We start from the raw sequence: 22,384 nt of genomic DNA, 5'->3' as shown, positions 1-22,384 counted from the left end.
ATCGGTCGTGGTGGAGATCATGATCAGCAATTCATGTCATGGTCTCCACACTCTCCCGACTTAACCCCATGAGATTTCTTTCTGTGGGGTTATGTGAAAGATTCAGTGTTTAAACCTCCTCTACCAAGAAACGTGCCAGAACTGCGAGCTCGCATCAACGATGCTTTCGAACTCATTGATGGGGACATGCTGCGCCGAGTGTGGGAGGAACTTTATTATCGGCTTGATGTCTGCCGAATCACTAAAGGGGCACATATCGAACATTTGTGAATGCCTAAAAAAACTTTTTGAGTTTTTGTATGTGTGTGCAAAGCATTGTGAAAATATCTCAAATAATAAAGTTATTGTAGAGCTGTGAAATCGCTTCAATCATTTGTAATTACCCTGTACTTTTGCATGAGGTAGTACATCTTCACCATATGCTTGCGGCAGCATTTCGTAAGTTTCAGTGGCTGTATGGTTTAAACAAACACAGAATTTTATTGAGCTGTACTGCTCCTCTCATGTCACATCCACTGTTTGGTATGTGAAATGCAAAGAGCATCTAGAAAATGGAGCATTACTACCAACCTTCTGATAAGTGTGCTACTACCTATGGACATTACATGGAAAAACATGCATTTTTCAAATATTCAGGATATATCGCGGTAGCTATAGGAAAAAACTGGTCTCAGTCTTTGTTGCTCAGCCCTATATTAAAAAAGGGCGTGAAATTCGAGTGGACAGAAGAATTCCTAGCCACATTTGAGGGACTGAGGAAAGCATAAAGTCAAGCCCAGTTTTGATTTTCCCGAACTATCAGAAGGAATTTGTACTGTATTATGACACATCAAGTTAGGTATTAGAGCATGTTTTGAGTCAGGTGGTGAATGGCAAAGAACATCGTGTGGCTTACACTTCAAGGCAACTCAATACGGAAGGAAAGTACTATTTGACAACAGAGAAGGAAATGTTGAGCTTGATATGCAGAATTACACATTTTTGGTTCTACTTGTATGGGAAAGCCAGCGACCGATCATGCAGCTCTGAAATGATTGTTAGGGTCGAAGGACCCTTCTAGTGAGTTGACAATGTGGGCAATGAGGCTGAACGAGTTTGATTATGAAGTGATACATAAGCCAAGAACAAAGTGCTGAAACACAGGTGGTTTAAGCAGGAAGGTGGAGCAGTATAGCCACTGGGCACACCCTTGTTGAGTGACTGGCAGTGCAAGCTGCTGACACCAATTGTAAGCTATACATGACACAGACACAGTTCAGCATGTGTGACTTATGGATGCTAACTAGGTTAAAGGCACGTGAGGGGAGTGCCAGCTAAGCTCACGGGTGAAGTACTGACGGATGCACATGATCACACGCCTTCAGCAGAAAGGTACTAGTGGAATGGGAGGAAGGAATCGTGTACAGTACGCGTAACGAGCAGACACGAATTATAGGCAAGTACCACTGCAAAGGTTACCAGAAGCAATGAAACCATTTGAAATTATAGGATGCCTGAGTAGTAATGACAAGTGTGCAGGAAGCCATTCACCATGCAGAACACGGACAACTGAGTCCAGCAATACTTCACCAGAATAATACATGATTGGGTCATGGAAAATACAAGACCAGCTGCTGCCTTTACTGGGATTCGTTTTGGAGCCTGGTAAACAGAATTTATCACTATACTGTCATGTAGCATCAATGGAGGTTAGGAGAGACCAGGCAAACAAGATTCAGCTGTTCGTAATCAAAACGGATGGCTAGAGTTCCCCATGGGACACTTTAGAACCTAAACCCTACACAGGCTACACTGAATCTACTTCAAGTTTGACACCACAGTGGTGGTAGCAAACTGCTATGAGCAGGGCAGATTTGCAGGGGTGAAGTGACGAACTGTGCAGTAGTGGGCTATTAGATAATGAAATAGAATGCAAGGTAATGGGACTGACATTCCACCATCAGCCGCTGTTATGAGGATTACCAGGTTAAATAACACAGCCACTGTTTTACAGGCCAGACAAACCACTAGTGGTACTTTCATTGAACCAGCTCACAACAATGCAAGAAGGGCATATTTTGGCAGAACAGATGCTACAGCATATGCATCAGTGTCGGGAGGAAAGGCATCGTATGGCAGTGATTCTAAATGTCATGATACCTGACACCATAGTAGTCCTGACTCTGTTCAGTGCACCCTTCATTCTACCTCAGGTGGAAAGCTGCCCACCCATCCGACCTCCTGGTACTGCAGATCCCAGACTGGATCATGAATCGTGCATATGGAACCCACAATGGAGAGCGAAAGTGATTGTATGTATGGCATTGTAATGTGGATAGAGGTAAGAAATGTGGCATTGTAATGTGCGTAGTAGTAATACCGATAAATTTATTTAATAGTGTGTAAGAGGTTATAGGACTACTGACCAAGCCCTCAGTACCCTGAAAGGTGTGATGTGTTAAGCGGTATATGGGGAGTTGCCAGGATAGTGTGGTTAATGAGAGGTTGGTAATTGTACTTTTGTATGGGGTGGGGATGGTGGACAGTCAATGAAGGAAGTGGTTGGTCTCTGAGGTGGGAGGCTAAATTACAGGCAATTGATTGGAGGTGTTGGTCAATGAGGGCTGAAATTCTTTCAGTGAGGGCACAATAACCAGTCACAGGCATCCAGGATTGTTGGGGTTGTAGATTTTGGGGAGCATGTAGAAGGTGGGTGTATGGGGTGACATAGGGATGAGGAGGAAACTGTATTCACGGGAGATGTTCTAGGAATGGCCTAAGGCACTCTGGCAGAGTTTATATGTGAAGGAGTCAGATAACTGGTGGAGGCCTTCTGTCAGGTAGTCACTGTGACTCACAACAATAGTGGTGGAACCTCATTAGGTCAGGGTTTGTTTTGAGGTTGTGTATGGCTGTCCTTTCTTCTACTGAAAGGTTGGTGTCCTAAGGAAGGGACCTGGGAAAGGATGTGAAGCTAAGTTGGAGGTACGGAATTCCTGGATGGTGACCAGTGGGTGGTTTGGCAGGTGAAGGGTAGGATCAGGGTTGGATGGTGGTATGAACTGGAAGAGGCACGGTTCAATGTTGGAATTAGGGCAGTTTTTGTTGGAGGGACTGATGGTAAAGAAGTGCTTCCCTTGCAGGGATTGCTACCTTTCAGTGGGAGAAGTAGGAGAAAGAACAGCCATACACAACTTCAAAACAAATCCTGATCTAATCATACTACCTGCAGACAAAGGTTCCACCGCTGTTATGAGTTGCACTGACTACCTGGCAGAAGGCCTCCACCAATTATCTGATTACTCCACCTAAATTTATACAAGTCATCTCATCCCGGAAGTCCAATACAAACTCCAACCCTGCTTAAAGCCTTAGGCCTTCCCAAAACATCACCCCTGAATACATTTCCCTCTTCACCCTATGATGCCCCACACACCCACTTTCTACATGCTCCCCAAAATCCATAACCCCAACAATCCTGGATGCCCCATTGTGGTTGATTATTGTGTCCCCACTGAAAGAATTTCAACTCCCATCAGCCAACGCCTCCAAACATTTGCCTGTAATCTATCCTCACATGTCAAAGACATTAACCACTTCCTTCACTGACTCTTCACCACCCCCATCCCTTTACCTCCTGGATCCTTACTCGTCACACTCGATGTGACCGCTACCGAACACTACCTTCCCCAATGTCCTTCATAGTCCAAACCCACAACCTCATTCCTCATACACCTTACTAACTTTATTCTAACCCACAACTACTTCTCATTTGAAGGTAAGGTACATGACTCCACAACACAGCGATGGGCAACAGCATACCACAATCTTTTTAATGGCCATCAAGAGGAGACCTTCCTAGCCTTCAAAAACATCAAACATCTAGTCTGGTTCAGATTCACTGATGATATCTTCATGATATGGACTCTGTAACAAGACACCATATCTTCGTTCCTTCACAACCTCAACATCAACTCTCCCATTCACTTCATGTGGTCTTCCTCAACCCAGCGTGCCACCTTCCTAGATGTTGACCACCACCTCTCTGACGGCTCCATCTGAACCTCTGTCCACATTAAATCCACTAACCACTAACAGTACCTGCATTTTGATAGTTGTCATCCCTTTCACACCAAAAAATCCCTCCTATATAGCCTGGCTACCTATGGTCAGAGTACCTGCAGCGACAAACACTCCCTTGCTCAGTATGCTGAGGGTCTCACCGAGGCCTTACAGACAGGCACTATTCACTGACCTAATATGCCAACAGACCTCCCAAGCCATTTTCCCTCACAACCCCAATCCTCCCACCATCCCCAAAAACCAGCCACACAGGAGTGTTCCCTTTGTCACCCAGTATCATCAAGTACTGGAACAACTGAACCTCATCCTTCGCCAGAGCTTTGATTACTTATCATAGTACCCTGAAATGAGGGACATACTATGGGAGATACTTCCCACCCTGCTAAAGTGGCCCACCCAACCTCCTAGTCTATCCCTATGTCATTCCCAAACCCAACCCCTTGCCACAAGGATTGATACCCCTGTGGAAGACCCAGGTGCAATACCTGCCCAATCCATGCACCCAGCACCTTCTATTCCAGTCCTGTCACAGGTTTATCCTGCCCCATCAGGGGCCAGGCCACCTGTGAAAGCAGCCATATCATTTACCAGCTATGCTGGAATCATTGCACAGCTTTTCATATTGGTATGAACAGTCACTGACAAACTGTGGCTAAGAGCAAAGTAGACCACCCTGTGGCACAATATGCAGCTGATTTGATTTCAATGGCTGCTTCACTATCCTACTCATCACTGTTGACGCCACCTCCCTATACACCAACATCCCTCATGCCCGTGGTCTTACCACTATTGAACAGAACCTTTCCCAATGTCCTTCAGATGCCAAACCCACAACCTCATTCCTCATACACCTTACTAACTTTATCCTAACCCACAACTACTTCTCATGTGAAGAGGAGGTACAAAAACAAATCCACAACACAGCCATACCACCCTCCTGTGCCAACCTTTTTATGGGCCATCTAGAGGAGACCGTCCTAGCCTCCCAAAACACCAAACCCTAGTCTGGTTTGACTCTCCTTTTTCCCCCACCTCACAACCTCCTGACACACACACACACACACACACACACACACACACACACACACACACACACACACACACACACACACACACACGTGCATGTCTTCGTGAGGATATGAGCAGGGCCTGCTTGAGGGATTACTACATTTACATTTGGCAAGGTGTTTTAACTCAAGAAATGCACACATGCTGCAGCCTGCTGCGCTCCACTTTCTATGGAGAATAGTGTTCAATTGTTAACATTGCTTTAAGCTGTTTAACTTTGATTTTAAGAATGAGGATAAAAGCATGATTATTTTTCTCTATTTTACTATATATGTTAAACAAACTAAAATAAAATTCAGCTCACCTCTGCTTCTTAAAAATATACCAGTTTAAATTAGTTGTACTGACTCCTGTTAATGTAAATTTACTTCACAGCTGTGAAGTTTGTTGCTAATCTCAATGTATCTTAACAGTTTTAAAGGAGACACAGAGACAGACAGCACATTGAAAAGATGGCTATACATTCAAATTTTTGGCCAAAAGGTCTTCTTCTGTAATATAAAACACACACCAACACAACTTGCACACAAACGACTGCTGCCTCTGACCACTGTGGCTGGATTGCAGACAGCAAATGCCTCTGTACGGCGAGTAGCAACTTATCTTTTTCATAATATTGGAGTTATTCTATCCTTGTCTTTCCATTGTTTGACAACAGTTTTAAAGAATTTCAATGCTGATCAGCAATGTTGAATTTTTGGAAACATTTAAATCAATAACAGTTGCCACCCTCTTTTACAGTAAATATTGTATCACAGCCAAGAAAGCACTCCAGTAGGCAATACAATCCTAAAGCACAAGAGATGAAATGTGATGCTTTAATAAATCATGAAAAAGCAGAACGTAAGATGGCAAATGAACTGAAAGAAGTGACAGGACAGAAGAAAAAGAAACAAAAACTGTATCATAAATATGCAGAAACCATAATTTAAGGAAAGAAGGGAGCTATGAAGAGTTGTGAAAGCACTGGTGATGGAACGATAATGTCAGAAATCTGAGGGGCATCAAAGATCCAGGAAAGTAAAGATATATGAAATATAAAGGTTGGGAACACAAATTTCATGAATGAGAAACAAGAGTCTGCTGTTTTCCAAGAAATGATTTTCTCATAAAGATATTGAACTGGATGCATTTACAGACCTGTTACTTTTAATATATCATGTTTAAAGAATTACAATTTAGAGTGAGAGTAATGCATGATGTATGGAAACATTTTACAAGAAAATTAATAGCACAAATTCTAAACTAGGAAATCGGCTTCACTATTCAAGTAAGAAATAACTATGAACAACATCAGACAATTTCCTCAACAGTAAAAGTGAGAGACTAAAATTAAAGAACATCGCAGTACCTCAACAATATTTAGACTGATAGTTTTGAATGACTTTTCCCTCTGACATTTTCTCCCAATGAAGAAACTATTAGACAGTATCACAAGCTATGTATAGGTTGTGGGCACACACTAGTAGAGGATGGCGTGTTGAGGTGAGTTGGAAACTATTCTAAGGCCGTATAGTCCCTTTATTACTCCAGCAGTTCATATGACAAGCTCAAGCACACACCTGATGGTGTTGAAGGAGGGACTTAACCCATGGATCCAGCAGTGAAACATTGTAGTAGGTAACCAGCAGCTGCTAGGATCAACATGGTCCAGCCATGACACGATCTTGCATAGTCAATACCCCCAGCCATTGGTCATGCTACACCAGGGCTGTTGCGGCAGGCTAACTTAGCCCACCACTGGTGGCTAGTGGCAACTGGTGCTGGTAGGAATCCCAGTGGCCCAACTGCCAAGAAGATCTCAGTTTGGCCTTTGGCCTATCAGGCTGCAGGTGAACCCTCTAGCATGTAGTCCTGTGAAGCTTATGGTGGAGCAGAGTGGCCTTACAGAGAAAGCTAACACTATTACAGATGCCAACTCTGTAACTCACCAACTCTATGACATGCCAGGCCGGACGGCCAGTATTTATACAGGCCACAGCTGGTTTGCTGTGGTGTTGCCACAACAAATATCACATGTCGCATGCCAAAGTGTTCCCGGTTTCGTAACTAGCTGGGCACTGACTGTAGGTGCACACACAGCGGGTAAAGCATCGAGCCCTCTTACCTAAGCAGGTGCCGTTACAGCTACAATTCAATTTTCTTTTTCAGTTTTTATGACCATCATTCCTGCTACATTGGTTTCTGTTTAGGCAGTTGATTTGGAGAAACTCCATTTCTACGTCGTATTAGTTCTACAGCATGCCTAAACTGACAGTAGCAATAGGAAATAATTAAAATAGGAGAAAAATGCAACTTTATAAAATATGTCCCAAATCTTCAATATGCATATTTAAACAATTTTGATTAACATGTAAACATCCAGAAAAAATGTATGTAGTGATGAGGCAACAAACCTAAAAAGCTTTCCATGTCATATCTTTGAAGTTCCAATAGTATGGAAGACTAAATGCACAATAATTTTGCATTCCATGTAGCAACTGAGTTGATATATTTGTACCAACTGGTAAACCAAACTAAACTCAGTTGGCTTTAGAATCAACTTACGGGTACAGGAATTCCTCCCTGGAACTATATAATTACTACTGTAATGAGGTATTATTGCAGTAAGTGTAACATGTTTGAATTTTGCCTCAGTTTTAAAGCTAATAACAAAGCAGCCCTTGATATTTAAGAGTTCAAGTGAAATTATTCTTTTTTATTTTGCAAGCCTTATCACAGTGTTCAGTTGTATCCATCTATTGTGGTTATTGCAGGTCAACTTGCAGTTCTCTTTCTGGTCTGCATTTAGTACAATGTTGCCTTTCTGTTCTGAAGTTACTACGGCTTCAACTGATTGACACACTTGGGTATATTTCTTAACTTCTCCTTCCCTACATCTCTAAATACATAATCTTTTTTTGATAAATCACATTTCGGTTTTTGTATTCACATTAGCTTCCATCAAATACTCACCTTTTTTCCCTTCAAGTCACTGTGCACTACCTTAGATTCATATTCTTTTTCGTATTTCACTGCTCCAGTGATTTGCTTCACTTTATTTGTTGTAAGACACAATTTTTGTATTCTTGCCCTTTGAAAGGGTGACATTAAAAGCTGAAGTGCCTAGCTTCACGTAGCATGCTGTGTTCAACTGTTACACACTTGTCTCTTAAGGTTAACTGTGTCTTGCCACTAAAATAACAGGTATCCCACTGGGTATTTTCTAAATCATAATATAGTTAGAGACTATGAATAGGAACATGTATTTTTCATTCAACTTACCGTAGCAGACCATTTTGCAGCTCGTTCTGGCATGTATTTATGAATTAAAGGACGCCCTAAAAAATGGGATAAAATGTAGCACATAGTAGCACCAGTAGCAGAGCAGAAGCACACCAGTAGTAGTGCTGCAGGAAATGGAAACAGAAATCCAGACAGTATTGAGAGAGATATTGACCCTGGAATTGCAAATGTTTGGAGGCTGTTGGAAAGTAAAGGAATTTATGGTGAAATTTGCACCGTATCCAGCTTGCATAAATATAACACATACAGGCAACTGCATGAGAATTTAATTACTTTTCTTCCTGTATATTGCATTAATCTGAGTGTTACTCCCAACATTTTGAGAACTGTGATAATTCCCACATTTTTCAAAACAATAAATTCCCATTTCACACACCACTCACCTTAAAATTGCATTTTTACAGGGTGTATACATGGACGAGGAAAAAAACTCCCGGATTTCCCAGTTAAAAATACACTTTCTATGGATGAAAATACACTTTTCCCTGTTAAGTAACAGTATACTTTTCCTCGGAACTGTAAAACTTATCAATCCTTTCACTGGTTGTGGTTTTATACACCGGTGTGGAATTTCCCGGCACTTTATAAAACGAAACTCGGGGGGGGGGGGGGGGGGGGGGGGGAGTTGTGTTTTGGAAAGATGTCCGTTGTGCAGCAACATGTACGCTGCATATTTCTTATTACGAAAGTATAAATTCAAATTCCACCACACACCGCGTGTTACTTTCCGAAGGATTGAGATCAAGATTGCGATGCACTTTTGTAAGCCAGTCGTAGTTCATGTCAAGTGATCTCGCCAACCGATGACAGCGGATATTCAGAGCATAGGACACATGACGTAGTCAGCCAATAGCAACATTACTGTTAAGTAGTGTGAACACACAAATAGGGAAAGGTAATGGTTTAAATTAATATACATAGCATTGCAAAAAGAAAAGAAAAGCTTTCACGTAGCCTATAATATTGGTCTCTCAGATTAATAAGCTGCAAGAAAAGCAAAGCTTTCACACAATGTTGATCGTTTTTTCACGTGTTACACTTTAAGATACATCATACAAATGTGCCAGTAAAATTTTTAACAACTACATAAATGTCTGATGATCTGGGTTCGAAAATATTCTAAATGGTCATTCTCAAAAATATGAATTTTGAATGAGAGTCAAACACACTGTGATTTAAGAATTTCATTGGACAATTGCCGGACAGAGTTCATCTTGTGTAAAAAGAAATTTACTTTACTTGAAAGTAGCACTTTTCAAACAACCAGTTGGAATATTTTCCTGCAACCTGTTACAAATAGATTCGTTTCAGCAGTTGCGCCAGATGACATGCGTCGCCGCGCTCACACAGCTACGATGACGCAGGCAGCCCGTATGTTCGTACGTGTAAAACATTAAAAGATCTTACATTATGTCATAAAAGAAACGAGACGTTAGAAGATACTCCAAGAGCATGGGAATTTTGTGAACCCTATTAAAATGCATAATTCGGCTTAAAGTGCACATTCGTATGTCCAGATTCAGATGTAAATTTTCTTAGAGTAGCAGTGCCGCATTATCTCATGTTTGGTTCTTTATTATGGCATAATGCCATACGTGCTAGACGATGAAAACGTGAACTTGAAATGTAGCGAACAGTTGAAGCTAGGCAATAGTGTGGAATTAAACACTTCGTTTCAAATAAATTGACTGCCTCAGCAGAAAAGATTAATAAAAGTCAAATTTCTTTGACGAACCAGCAAAGATAACTTCATTGTTCTGCGAGGCGAATAACACTTGACCCTCAGAAAGGTAGAAACAAAATAAAATCTGAAACTAATAATTTATTTTTGCCTTCCGTAATTATGTGACTGTATTTTAATTCACTTGATAGCTCCCGACCACAGAAATCCGTTTTGTTTTCATTTGACGTGAGAGCAATAAATGACGAGAAACAGCAAAATCACTTAACGTAAACACAGGCCACGTGGAGACTACCACCTCCCCACTACAAGTCAGACTGCTCTGTGCATCAGGTGCGGATCTACGATATTTCCGAACCGGGTCAACATTAGATAGTGGCGCTCCCCCTCCCTCGATCGTATGAAGTAGGACGCCAAAATTAAAAAAAAAAAAATCGACTTTCCAAACATATCTTCATATTGCAGCGCACATCTTTCTGAAGGGTCTGATACATAAAACACATATGATCGAGGGATCGTAAGACATGTTATTTGGTCTTAAGTGTGCCAAGTGCAGTGCCACACCTCTTCGCAGAATTCTTCCATCGCATGTCTCTGTATTTCGCTCTGTGGAATTCAAACATATAATATTTTGTAATGAGTGCCATCAAACTATATTCAGGCCAGTGGAAATTAAAATGTCCTGTGGTGCCTCTCCTGCTCCCAGTCGGCTGGTTTGACATCCTGCCCCTCTTAAAAAAAATCTCGCAATTAGTAGTGTATGGGATTATTTGTAACCAGGAGGACAAGAACAGAAAATTTTCAGTCTTTACTGCCTATTAGCTAATAACTTGCTGTTATGTGTGACATAAAATTAAATATAAGATACATAAAAAGAGTAAAGACAAGAAACAAGCAAGACAGTACACATTTCTTCAATCCTTAAGTCCTAGCTTTTTTCTCTCTCTAATATTGTCACAGCTTTATATGGCGTACTTTCCTTTCTGGGAAAGAATCTATTATGCCATTAAAGTTCGTCAACGTTTTGCTACATGAAAAAATGCAGGAAAGCTGTTAATACAAATAGTATCCAAGACTGGTGTGGTTTCTCGATCTGATTACGTGTATTTTGAAACTGTCTGCTAGATAAAATGAAATAGGCCTGCCTAATATTGCAGCAATTGTTACACACACCAAATAAACACGACTGTTTTGGCACAAATGGTCATTTTTATAACACGACAGAATATAATTCGCGGAGTACCAATATCAAATGCCTATTAGGCCTACTACAAGCAAAAGGTTTTATGTTAGGAAATAGTTTCGCATTTCATTCATACTCTCTAGCTTCTGAAGCATGAGATCGAAAAGTAGTAGTACAAAATTTTTATATAAATTTGGAATCGTCATATTCTTCCGTAATTTGTGAGAGTCGTCGCTTCTTCTCCTTCCTCGTTTTAATAAACAATCTTGTCATCACTAATTCTGTAACTATTCCTGCCAGTGTCAAAATTTATTCTCTGGTTAACTTCATTAACCCTGCCACAGTCACCAGTTTAGTTATCCCGCATTTGTTCTCCGGTTAGGCGTTATTAAGTGTTCATACAACGCATTTTCCACGCTACTCCCAAAATAGAACAACTTTAGCAGCTGCTAGCCGGGGACTGTATAACTGGCCCTTGTTAGTGTACCGGTCTGGCCAAAAATATTCTGTCAAAATTTAATTTTCTTGGATACACGGAGAAGACAATACGCAATCTTAGTTGCCTGTTATTCCTGTTAGTCGTTTATTTCCACTCTGGTAGTCTGAATCTATGGAATTCGCTAGTAATTGTAACAACGCTGATCATTTGCGGACCCAGTCAACCACATAAACAGCGACTGTCATTCACCCTTTTGGCTTTATTCGCTCAGCTCGTATAGACCCGTCCCCTTTTGTCTGCAGGAAAGTTTATTTCTAGATGCGACGGGGATTCCTCTGGCAGAGACATCACGTACACTATGCACGCATTCAAAAGTCAACTTACGATTCATTCAGAAATCAATTTAGAATTTGATCAAAAATGTTCAAAAACCAACAGGGGTGCATTCAAAATAATATGAGTAATCGATAGACCAACGTGCGTTGGATGCTAGGCGCTTTTTGAAAAATGGTCTTTTTCCTCAATAATATGAATTTGGTTCTGGTGCCCACCCTCCCCCTGAAACTGCTGCCCGGGACAGATAGATACCCCGGTTTGCCCCCGCCCCCTAGTTCCGGGCCTGTTGCGCATACGTGGATCTGCCAGCTTAGGTGCACCAGTAAAATTTTTCGGATAGCATCTGGCTGCTTGCTGCTATTGCTTATACAGCTAACTGCCACACTTCTGTAGCCAGAAGCGGGAGAAGGTACTACTAATACGCGACTCAACTGCACATGCGCATAAGCTCGCTCGCAACCGCTCAAACGAATCTAATGTAAACAGTTGTGACGTCACGCTCATCGGAGGCAATTTGTTGTTTTGAAACATTGCATAGTCTTCCTAAAGACTTTAACACCTTTTGCTGTTGGTAGACGCTTGTATGAGCACTGTTTTGTTGTTGCATATGGCGCACTTCCTTTGCAACTTAGGTTTTCTTTTCGCTTTTTTCTCTCGTTTGTGTTTTATTGCTGCAGTATTATTCTGCAGTAGCGAGATACAGTAATATTCTTTGTTAGAGTATTGGTTCTTACTAGTCAAAGTTACAAAAATGTAGCCAAAAACTAAAACAATGAAAAATTTTTGGGTTTTTCCCAGTTTTCTTCCGGATGAAAAAAATTCCCAGTTTTTCCCGGATCGTATACACCCTGTTTTATGCATATTCTCCGAACTCATTTCGTGAAAACTCACAATAAATCTCCTTGAGAATATCATTTAGAAGCGTTATAAACATGCACATCTACTTCTAGGCATTAAAAATCATTCAAGGTGTCTTTTCCTTTTTTTGGAGGGGGGGAAGGGGTGTTGGAGATATAACATTGGTGATAAGTCTGTTGAGTAAGGAGAATTTGGAAGTCTCTCACACTGTGATTTTGAATATAAATTTTAACATGACACAGTTAAATATATCAAACATATACATGGTACAGCAACAAATCAGGTAATTTTTAAAGTGTTATCAAAAGTGAATGATTAGCTTTACTTAACTGAAATACAAAAGACCCACAGTAAACTTAAAAGCATTTAGTTTCCAAACTGATGAACTAAAAAAATCCTTTTTCCAAAAATAACGCCTTAGATGCCCACCATCCCTCTGTATGCACTGCAGATGTCGCCCATTACCTATTGCAGCATCTCCACAGTAAATCGTCGTATTTCTATCCGAATTTGACATTTGAACTTTGAAATTGCATTTGGGCTGGGGAACTAAACATTTACGATTTCAAGTCGCCCTACAGAAAGAAAGCTCAGAGGCTGGCAGATCAGGCCATCTGACTGGCTACCTGATACCCCCAACTGTGGAGATAACCTGATTGGTAAAGAGGTTCCTCACAGTAGTCATGGAATTTCACGCAGTGTGACTGCTAGCTCCATGTGTTCACAGCAACATGAGCAATTGCATGAGCTAATTAGTTCTTCAACATGTGAACACAGCATTCTTCTGTCACATTTACAGCCGTTTCCCTCTCATCTTCATCTTCATAGTAGTATGGACCAATAATTGCAAAAGATTTAGCACACCAAACAGTAACTTTCAATCTGTGGAGTGGTTTCTCATGGATTTTTTGTGGGTTTGTGTTAGACCAGTAACAGAAATTTTGCTTGTTAACATATCCTGACAAATGACAATTGGCTTCGTCACTCATCAGTAAGCTGTTAACATGATTCTGGTTTCCATAATCTACTGCAGAAGTGTCTGGCAAAACTGAAGTTAGTTTCCATAGTACTCCTCCTGTGGTGCATGAACATTTGAATCTTGTAGTCACACAGAAAAGATCTTTCTGTAAGATTTGTCTAACACTGCAGTCTGAAAGCCTGAGTGTCAGAGAATCACGATACGCAGAGCGGTGTGGACTTCTTTCAAGGGCATCTCTCTCTGCCACTATGTTCTCAGTTGAAGGCACTATTTTTCCCACTACCATCTCTCTTGCTTACAGACAAATCAATGGACTCAAAGTTTCGTACCGAGGTCTTGATGGCATGGGTTGATGGAACAGCATTATTACAATGACACTAACTCTATTCAAACTTCATGTTGAGCGATCACATTACTGTTGCCTTTTTTATATAATATCTTCAAAGCATAAACAGGCTGCTATCCTGTCCAGTGCTTCATTGTGACTAACATACTTAAAAGTTCTCTACAAGTTGGCGATAGCATCGTTCTTCTCACTCCCGCCAAGATGTGGGCCTGCCCTTCATATCAAAAATAAAACAGCAATAAGAGCAAAAAATCGAAGTCAGCATCAATCAAGGCAAAGTACAGTTTCATTTTATAGTGAATATGGACTGTATTCTATGGGATGGAAAGGATGTTGTTCTCAAAGATTACCTAGCAAAAGATAAAAAAACAACTTGTGAATGGCATACAAGACTTCTAACTCAACTGGAGGAAAAAGTGTGTGTGTGTGTGTGTGTGTGTGTGTGTGTGTGTGAGAGAGAGAGAGAGAGAGAGAGAGAGAGAGAGAGAGAGAGAAGCTGTGAAAATTTAAATTAAGTATTACAATAATACTTATTGCTTTCCATAATTATCCAGAGTTAAAATTGATAGAAAAATGCTTTTGTTTATGAAATACTTATTGACTGTGTCTCTTTGAATGGGAAATAGAGATTATGTTGAGTTTATATACATTAGGTTTGTGCCCAAGTTCATAGTGTTTTTCCATAAGTTTAATAAACACAGCAGATACACTTAATAGAGACTTTAGTCATCAATAATATATTCTCCTTCACTATTTACAACAATCTGCCAATCCTGGGGTAACTTTTTGATTCCACGACTGTAGAAATCATGTCATTTTGAGACGGACTCATCAAGCCATGTTCGGAGAGAATTTTCATCTGTGAAGGAATTTTCTCATAGGCTGTTCGACAAAGAGCTGATAATGTAAACGTCTGAAGGCATAAGATCAGATGAATAACGTGTGTGCCGAATGACTTCCCAACCCAACAGCCATATAGCGTTTTTGCCAGTCTAGCAGAATTTGGACAGGCATTATCGTGGAGTAGCATCATTTCACAAAATATTCCTGGTCGCTGTTCTTGGGATGTCTCTGCATGATGTCTCAGTTGTTGACAATAAGTCAGCCATGATGGTTACACCTAAGAGAAGCAATTCATAGTACACCACACCGTTGCTGTTCCACCAGATGGATAACAGTATCTTTTTTGGATGCAAAAAGATCTTTGTACAGGGAGTTGCTGCTTTGTTTGGGCTTAACCATTCCTTTCCTTATGTTAACACAAAAGGACCATTTCTTGTCACCAATACCGATTCAAGATAGTAATTGATAATATGCATGCAATGATGCACATATGGCTGATTTTTGCTTACAGTATTTGGCACCTACATACATCTGATTTTTGAACTTTCCCCATTGCTTGCAAATGTCACATGATAGTAGAGTGATCACAGTTAATCAGATCTGTGAGTTCTCGAGTACACTGATGTGGAACACTGTGGATTAATGCAGTTAAATGAAGGTCTTCCTGAATGTGGAAAGTCACTAATGTCAAAACAATCCTCTTTAAAACAAGAAAATGATTTTCTCGCTGTGCTCTGTCCAGTGGCATTATCACCACAAATAGCACAAATGTTTCTGACTGCTTACACTGCTGTCACACCTCTACTAAACTCAAACAGAGACCCCCAGGGGGTCCACAACTCTTTTGTGGATACGTGCGTAGCGAGCACGGGACCCCGAGCTAATGTGGCCTTCCTTCCTTTCCGGGCTGCATACCTTCCCTTTCCGCATCCTTCCCCATCCCTATCTTCGCCCCTCCTCCCCTCACCATGGCTCTTTCCTTCCCTTTCTCCCCATCTGGGAGTATGGTTTGTGCCTACGTCCGGAGACGGACGCTCGTAAATGTACTGCATTCTTTGCCTTCCTTGCTTTTATGTCTTCTTCCTTCCTTTGTCCTTCTCTGTCTTCTTCCTTCCTTTGTCCTTCTCTTTTCCTTACCTCTTCTCTTTCTCTTTTCTCCGCTGCGGCGTTTGAGACCTCTCTTCCTTCCTTTCCCTTTCTCTTTCTTCCTCCCTGTGCGTGTCTGAAGGCCGACCCACGCCCTTCGTGCGTAGCCGGTGACGGGGTAACGCGTAATTCCCCGCCCCGGGTAGACAGGTAGGACACGTACGTACCCCCTGGTAACGGCCAGGCCCAGGGAGGGGTGATTACCCGAGCTGATACCTTCCGAAAATGCCGATTGGTCCCTCCGTCCGTTTGTCGGGAGGTGTGAACAATCACCTAAGGCGGGAGTGCCCTCAGAGAGGGCCCCCACAAGGGAGGAGCGCGCCATCAGAGACGCCGGTAATCATGGGGGATTCTTCCGCAATGGTTTCCTCACCTTCCACAAAGTCTGCTCACAAACGTAAGTATACTGAGTCTCAGCCACAGACGATTCTTCCATCGTTGCCACAGTTCCTTGTTGTTTCTCGGTCTGATGAAGGTCACGACTTCTCCACGGTCAACCCTTTCATTATTCAGAAAGGAGTCGACGCAATAGCAGGTCCTGTAAAGTCTTGTTCCAGATTACGGAATGGCACCCTGTTGTTAGAAACACACAGTGCCCTCCAGGCACAAAAATTGCTGCGTACTTCTCTGCTCCACACCTTCCCTGTCCGGGTGGAACCGCACCGTACCTTGAATTCCTCGCGTGGAGTCGTTTATACACGCTCCCTCGATGGATTGTCTGACGAAGAAATTCAGCACTATCTGTCTGACCAGGGCGTAACGGCAGTTCATAGAGTAATGAAACGGGTTGACACGAACATCATTCCAACCCGCACTGTCTTCTTGACATTTGACACAGTTCAACTCCCATCGAAAATCAAAGCAGGCTATGAGATAATTTCCGTTCGCCCTTACGTCCCAAACCCTACGCGTTGCTATCGATGTCAGCGGTTCAATCACACCAGCCAGTCCTGTTCCAATCCAGCCAAATATGTTACGTGTGGCAAGGATGCCCATGAGGGTGCTTGTCCACCTCCATCCCCTCGCTGCATCAACTGTATGGGTGACCACGCTGCTTCCTCTCGCGATTGCCCCGTTTTTAAGGACGAGAAGCTCATCCAGGAAATACGGGTGAAGGAAAAGGTGTCGACCTTTGCTGCTCGAAAATTATTCGCTAGTCGCAAGCCCACCGTGCCTCAGACAGGAAAATACAGCACTGTCCTTGCTTCTCCTCGGCCAACAAAGGAGGCGGCCACGCAGACTTGCGACCTCACCTTTAGTACCACGGTCGTCAGATCGGCCAGCGCAAAGATCGCTCGTTCAACCTCACCACTTTCGCCTGCCCACTCTATGGCTCACCCTTCGTCGGGTTCTGCTACATCTCGAGCCCAAAAGTCGGACGCCAAGTCTTCGAAAAAAGAGCATACTCGTGAAGAGTTTTTACGTACCGCAACTTCACAACCATCGGTTCCTCCTTCATCTAAACAACATTCTTCCAAGAAGGCTACAAAGAAACCCAGTTCCTCTCCTTCTCCGCCAAGGCGTGCCCCCTCTACAGCACCACCTGGCGGAAATCGCCCTCGGCCATCTTCTGTGTCGCCGAGGCGCACTGCTGGTGGCCGGTCAACCGGCCGATCGCTGGTGGCAGGGACTGCTCCTGACCAACCTATGGATCAGGATCTTCTGCCTTCGCCTGAATTCCATTCCATGCTGTCGGTTGCTAGCTCCGAGCAGTCTTTGAGTTGACAGCAACTTTGGTCACATTCCTCCATTTTCTTTTCACCCCATGTCCATTATCCACTGGAATATCCGTGGCATTCGAGCCAATCAGGATGAATTGTCGGTCCTCGCCAGTCATCTTCTGTCTTCAGGAAACAAAGCTGCGTCCCCATGACCGCTTTGTTCTCCCTCATTTTCAGTCTGTCCGATATGATCTCCCCTCTGTTGAAGGCTCTCCAGCCCATGGAGGACTCATGATTCTTCTCCATGATACTCTCCATTATCACCCAATCCCCTTAAACACTTCCTTCCAAGCTGTCGCCATCCGTCTTTCACTTTCCGGATACACGTTCTCTCTTTGTACTGTATACATTCCATCGTCCACACCAATGGCACGAGCTGATCTCCTTCATCTTCTTGGTCAGCTTCCACCCCCCTATTTGCTGGTTGGGGACTTCAATGCCCACCACCCGCTTTGGGGATCTCCACACCCTTGTCCACGTGGCTCCGTATTGCTAGACGTCTTCCACCAAGCGGATCTAGTTTGCCTCAACACTGGGGTCCCCACATTTTTGTCTGCCTCCACCACAACCTTATCTCATTTGGAACTTGCGGTCGGTACTGTTCCGCTAGCTCGGCGCTTCGAATGGTTCGCCCTTGATGATACACACTCGAGTGACCACTTTCCATGTGTCCTCAGACTGCAGCCTCAACTGCCATATATGCGCCCGCGACGCTGGAAGTTTGCCCAAGCCGATTGGACACAATTTTCGTCTCTCGCGACATTCAATGACCGTCGCTTTCCCAGCGTCGACGATGAGGTCACACACATTACCGACGCTATCCTTACAGCTGCGGAACGTTCAATACCACGCACCTCCGAATTGCCCCGGCGCCCCCCAGTTCCTTGGTGGAACGAGGCATGCCGTGACGCAATACGTGAGCGGCGACGTGCTCTTCGCATTTTCCGTCACCATCCTACTTTGGCCAACTGTATCCGCTATAAGCAGCTCCGTGCGCGATGCCGTCGCGTCATCCGCGATAGCAAGAAGGCAAGCTGGAAATTCTTTATTAGCTCATTTAACACCTTCACTCCCTCCTCGGAAGTTTGGAGTCGGCTTCGACGGTTCTCAGGCGCGCCTAGTTTCTCCCCGGTTTCTGGGCTCACTGTCGCGCATGATACCTTAGTGGACCCCGTCGCAATTTCTAACTCGTTGGGTCAGCACTTTGCTGAGATTTCGAGCTCTTCAAATTACCCGCCAGCGTTTCTCCCGAAGAAACGTGCAGCGGAAGTGCGACCTCTTGCTTTCTCCTCCCAAAATCACGAAAGCTACAATACTGTTTTCTCCATGCGGGAACTCCAACATGCCCTCTCATCTTCTCGCTCCTCCGCCCCAGGACCGGATGGTATCCATGTCCAAATGTTGCTGCATTTACCAACCCCTAGTCTGCGTTACCTCCTTCGCCTTTATAATCGAATTTGGACCGACAGTACCTTTCCCAGACGGTGGCGGGAAGCTATTGTCGTTCCCGTTCCGAAACCTGGAAAGGACAAACATCTCCCCTCTAGCTATCGCCCCATTTCTCTCACGAGTAGTGTCTGTAAGGTTTTGGAGCGTATGGTGAATTACCGTTTAGCTTGGTGGCTGGAATCCCGCAGTCTTTTAACACCAGCCCAATGCGGATTTCGGAAGCATCGTTCTGCAGTTGACCATCTTGTTGCTCTCTCCACTTATATCATGAACAATTTTCTCCGGAAACGCCAAACGGTAGCAATATTTTTTGATCTGGAGAGAGCATACGATACCTGTTGGAGGACAGGCATCCTTCGCACACTGTTCTCTTGGGGCTTTCGAGGCCGGCTGCCCCTTTTTCTTCGCGAATTTATGGCAGAGCGCACTTTTAGGGTGCGGGTGAACACTACTCTCTCCCGTACTTTCTTCCAAGAAAACGGGGTACCCCAGGGATCCGTGCTGAGTGTTGTACTGTTTGCCATCGCCATAAATCCAATTATGGATTGTCTCCTTCCTGATGTCTCGGGCTCCCTCTTTGTGGGCGATTTTGCGATCTACTACAGCTCTCAACGGACCAGCCTTCTTGAACGACGTCTTCAAGGATGTCTTGATCGCCTCCACTCGTGGAGCATCGAAACCGGCTTCCGTTTCTCACCCAGTAAGACCGTTTGTGTCAATTTTTGGCGACGGAAGGAGTTTCTTCCGCCCTCCTTACATCTAGGTCCTGTCAACCTTCCGTTTTCAGACGTCGCTAAATTCTTGGGTCTTATGTTTGACAGAAAACTGTGCTGGTCCTCCCACGTTTCCTATCTTTCGGCTCGCTGTCTGCGATCGCTTAACACCCTCCGTGTCCTGAATGGTACCTCCTGGGGAGCGGACCGAGTGGTCCTTCTCCGCCTCTATCGCGCCTTAGTGCGCTCAAAATTGGATTACGGAAGCATAGTCTACTCCTCTGCTCGGCCGTCTATTCTTCGGCGTCTCGACTCTATCCACCACCGTGGATTACGTTTAGTGTCTGGAGCTTTTTACACTAGCCCTGTGGAAAGCCTTTATGCTGAGACTGCTGAACCTCCGCTGTCCAATCGGCGAGCAGTCCTCCTGAGTCGTTATGCTAGCCATCTGTCTTCCATGCCTGCTAATCCAGCCCATGACCTTTTTTTCGACTCCTCCTTTGATGTAGGGTATGCAGGCCGCTCCTCCTCCCTACTACCCCCGGGAGTCCGCTTCCGTCAATTGCTCCATTCTCTTTCCTGCCGCTTTCCGAAAACCTTCTTGACAACTTGGGGTACAGCACCGCCTTGGCTCCGTCCCCGGATCTGCCTGCTCCGTGACCTTTGTCAATTTCCCAAGGATGGTACCCCTACACTTGTTTATCGTCGGGCATTTGCTGCTCTATGTGCACAAATGACGGACGCCACATTTATTTACACCGCCGGCTCGAAAACATCGTTAGGTGTAGGGAGTGCCTATATTGTTGGCGACACCCCAAATCGCTTTCGACTTCCCGACCAGTGTTCGGTTTATACTGCGGAGCTTTACGCTGTTCTCCAGGCTGTCCACTACATCCGCCGCCATCAGCGGATACGGTACGTTATCTGCTCCGATTCTCTCAGCTCTCTCCTCAGTCTCCAAGCTCTTTACCCTGTGCACCCTCTGGTCCACCGGATTCAGGACTGTCTGCGCTTGCTCCACCTGGGGGGCGTCTCGGTGGCGTTCCTCTGGCTCCCGGGACACGCTGGTATCTGTGGGAATGAGGCGGCCGATATGGCGGCCAAGGCTGCAGTCTCTCTTCCTCGGCCAGCTATTCAGTCGCTTCCCTTCACCGATCTACGGAGCGGTTTATGTCGCCAAGTTGCTCATTTATGGCATGCGCATTGGTCAACACTTCCCCGTAATAAATTGCGGGAAGTGAAAGCCCTTCCTTGCGCCTGGACCTCTTCCTCCCGAACGCGTCGTCGGGAGGAGGTAATTTTAGCTAGACTCCGGATAGGGCACTGTCTTTTTAGCCATAGACATATTTTAAGCGGTGATCCTCCTCCACTCTGTCCCCACTGCTCTCAGCCGTGGACGGTCAGACACCTTTTAATTGAATGCCCCTATTTTAATCCGTTACGCTCCCGTCTACAGCTATCGCCTGATCTATCATCGATTTTAGCAGATGACACGCGCTCAGCCGACCGCGTTCTGCAGTTTATTAGTGACAGTGAAATGACGTCAGTCATTTGAAGTTTTTTTTTTTGGGGACAATCACCCCCTGTCTGTAGTGGATTTTTAAGCATTCTTTCTACTTTTAGTTTCTCCAATTTTATGAGTTTGTTCCCATTGCTGCTGGTTTTCAATTTCGGTTTTTTACTGTCTTAAGTCACGGGCTGGGCGCTAATGACAATAGAAGTTTTGCGCAAAAAAAAAAAAAAAAAAAAAAAAAAAAAAAAAAAAAAAAAAAAAAAAAAAAACTCAAACAGAACAATATGTCTGAGATATTCTGATTCTTCCACTTGGCACTTCATTTTCGAATGTTCATAGTTCAATTCACTATCTCCGAATGACAAAATAACTATATATAAACTCAAATAACAACAGTAAACTACAAACAAAAAATTACAATTGATAAATAAACCAATTGCAACTGGAGTACCAACATTAAAAACTACGAACTTTGTAGGTATGTAAACTTTGTGTATCTCTGTAACTGTGAATAAGTAGTTAGAATCAGATATTGCAATGATTGAGTAAGTCTGTTGTGGTTCTATGGAGCGAGAAAATTTAGTCTGTGAACTGAAAATTTTGTAAAGCTACATGCGTGTTTCCTGGTGTAAAGATAAGTTTGATGTTCACTGAGAAGTTAATGTGAAGAAAGAAATCTGCATCATATTATTATTTCAATGTACATATTTCTAAGTTACAGGCCAACTATGTCTCACAGGAAGGAGAAGCTACTATCTAGAA

General features: G+C 43.5%; 1 protein-coding gene across 1 annotated transcript in view; it reads right to left on the bottom strand.

Annotated features, from left to right (window-relative positions):
* The window catches only part of LOC126175852 (transmembrane protein 41B-like), a 51,779-nt gene that overhangs the window by 17,141 nt on the left and 12,254 nt on the right, over positions 1–22,384 (bottom strand). Inside the window, exon 4 of the mRNA XM_049922858.1 lies at positions 8,395–8,593. Coding sequence (XP_049778815.1) covers positions 8,395–8,593 — 199 coding nt within the window. The remainder of the gene's footprint in view (positions 1–8,394; positions 8,594–22,384) is intronic.

The sequence above is a fragment of the Schistocerca cancellata genome, chromosome 3, assembly GCF_023864275.1.
Source record: "Schistocerca cancellata isolate TAMUIC-IGC-003103 chromosome 3, iqSchCanc2.1, whole genome shotgun sequence".
Taxonomy (NCBI): domain Eukaryota; kingdom Metazoa; phylum Arthropoda; class Insecta; order Orthoptera; family Acrididae; genus Schistocerca; species Schistocerca cancellata.
The sequence above is the reverse complement of the archived record's forward strand: the minus strand, read 5'-3'. Positions and strand labels throughout refer to the sequence as shown.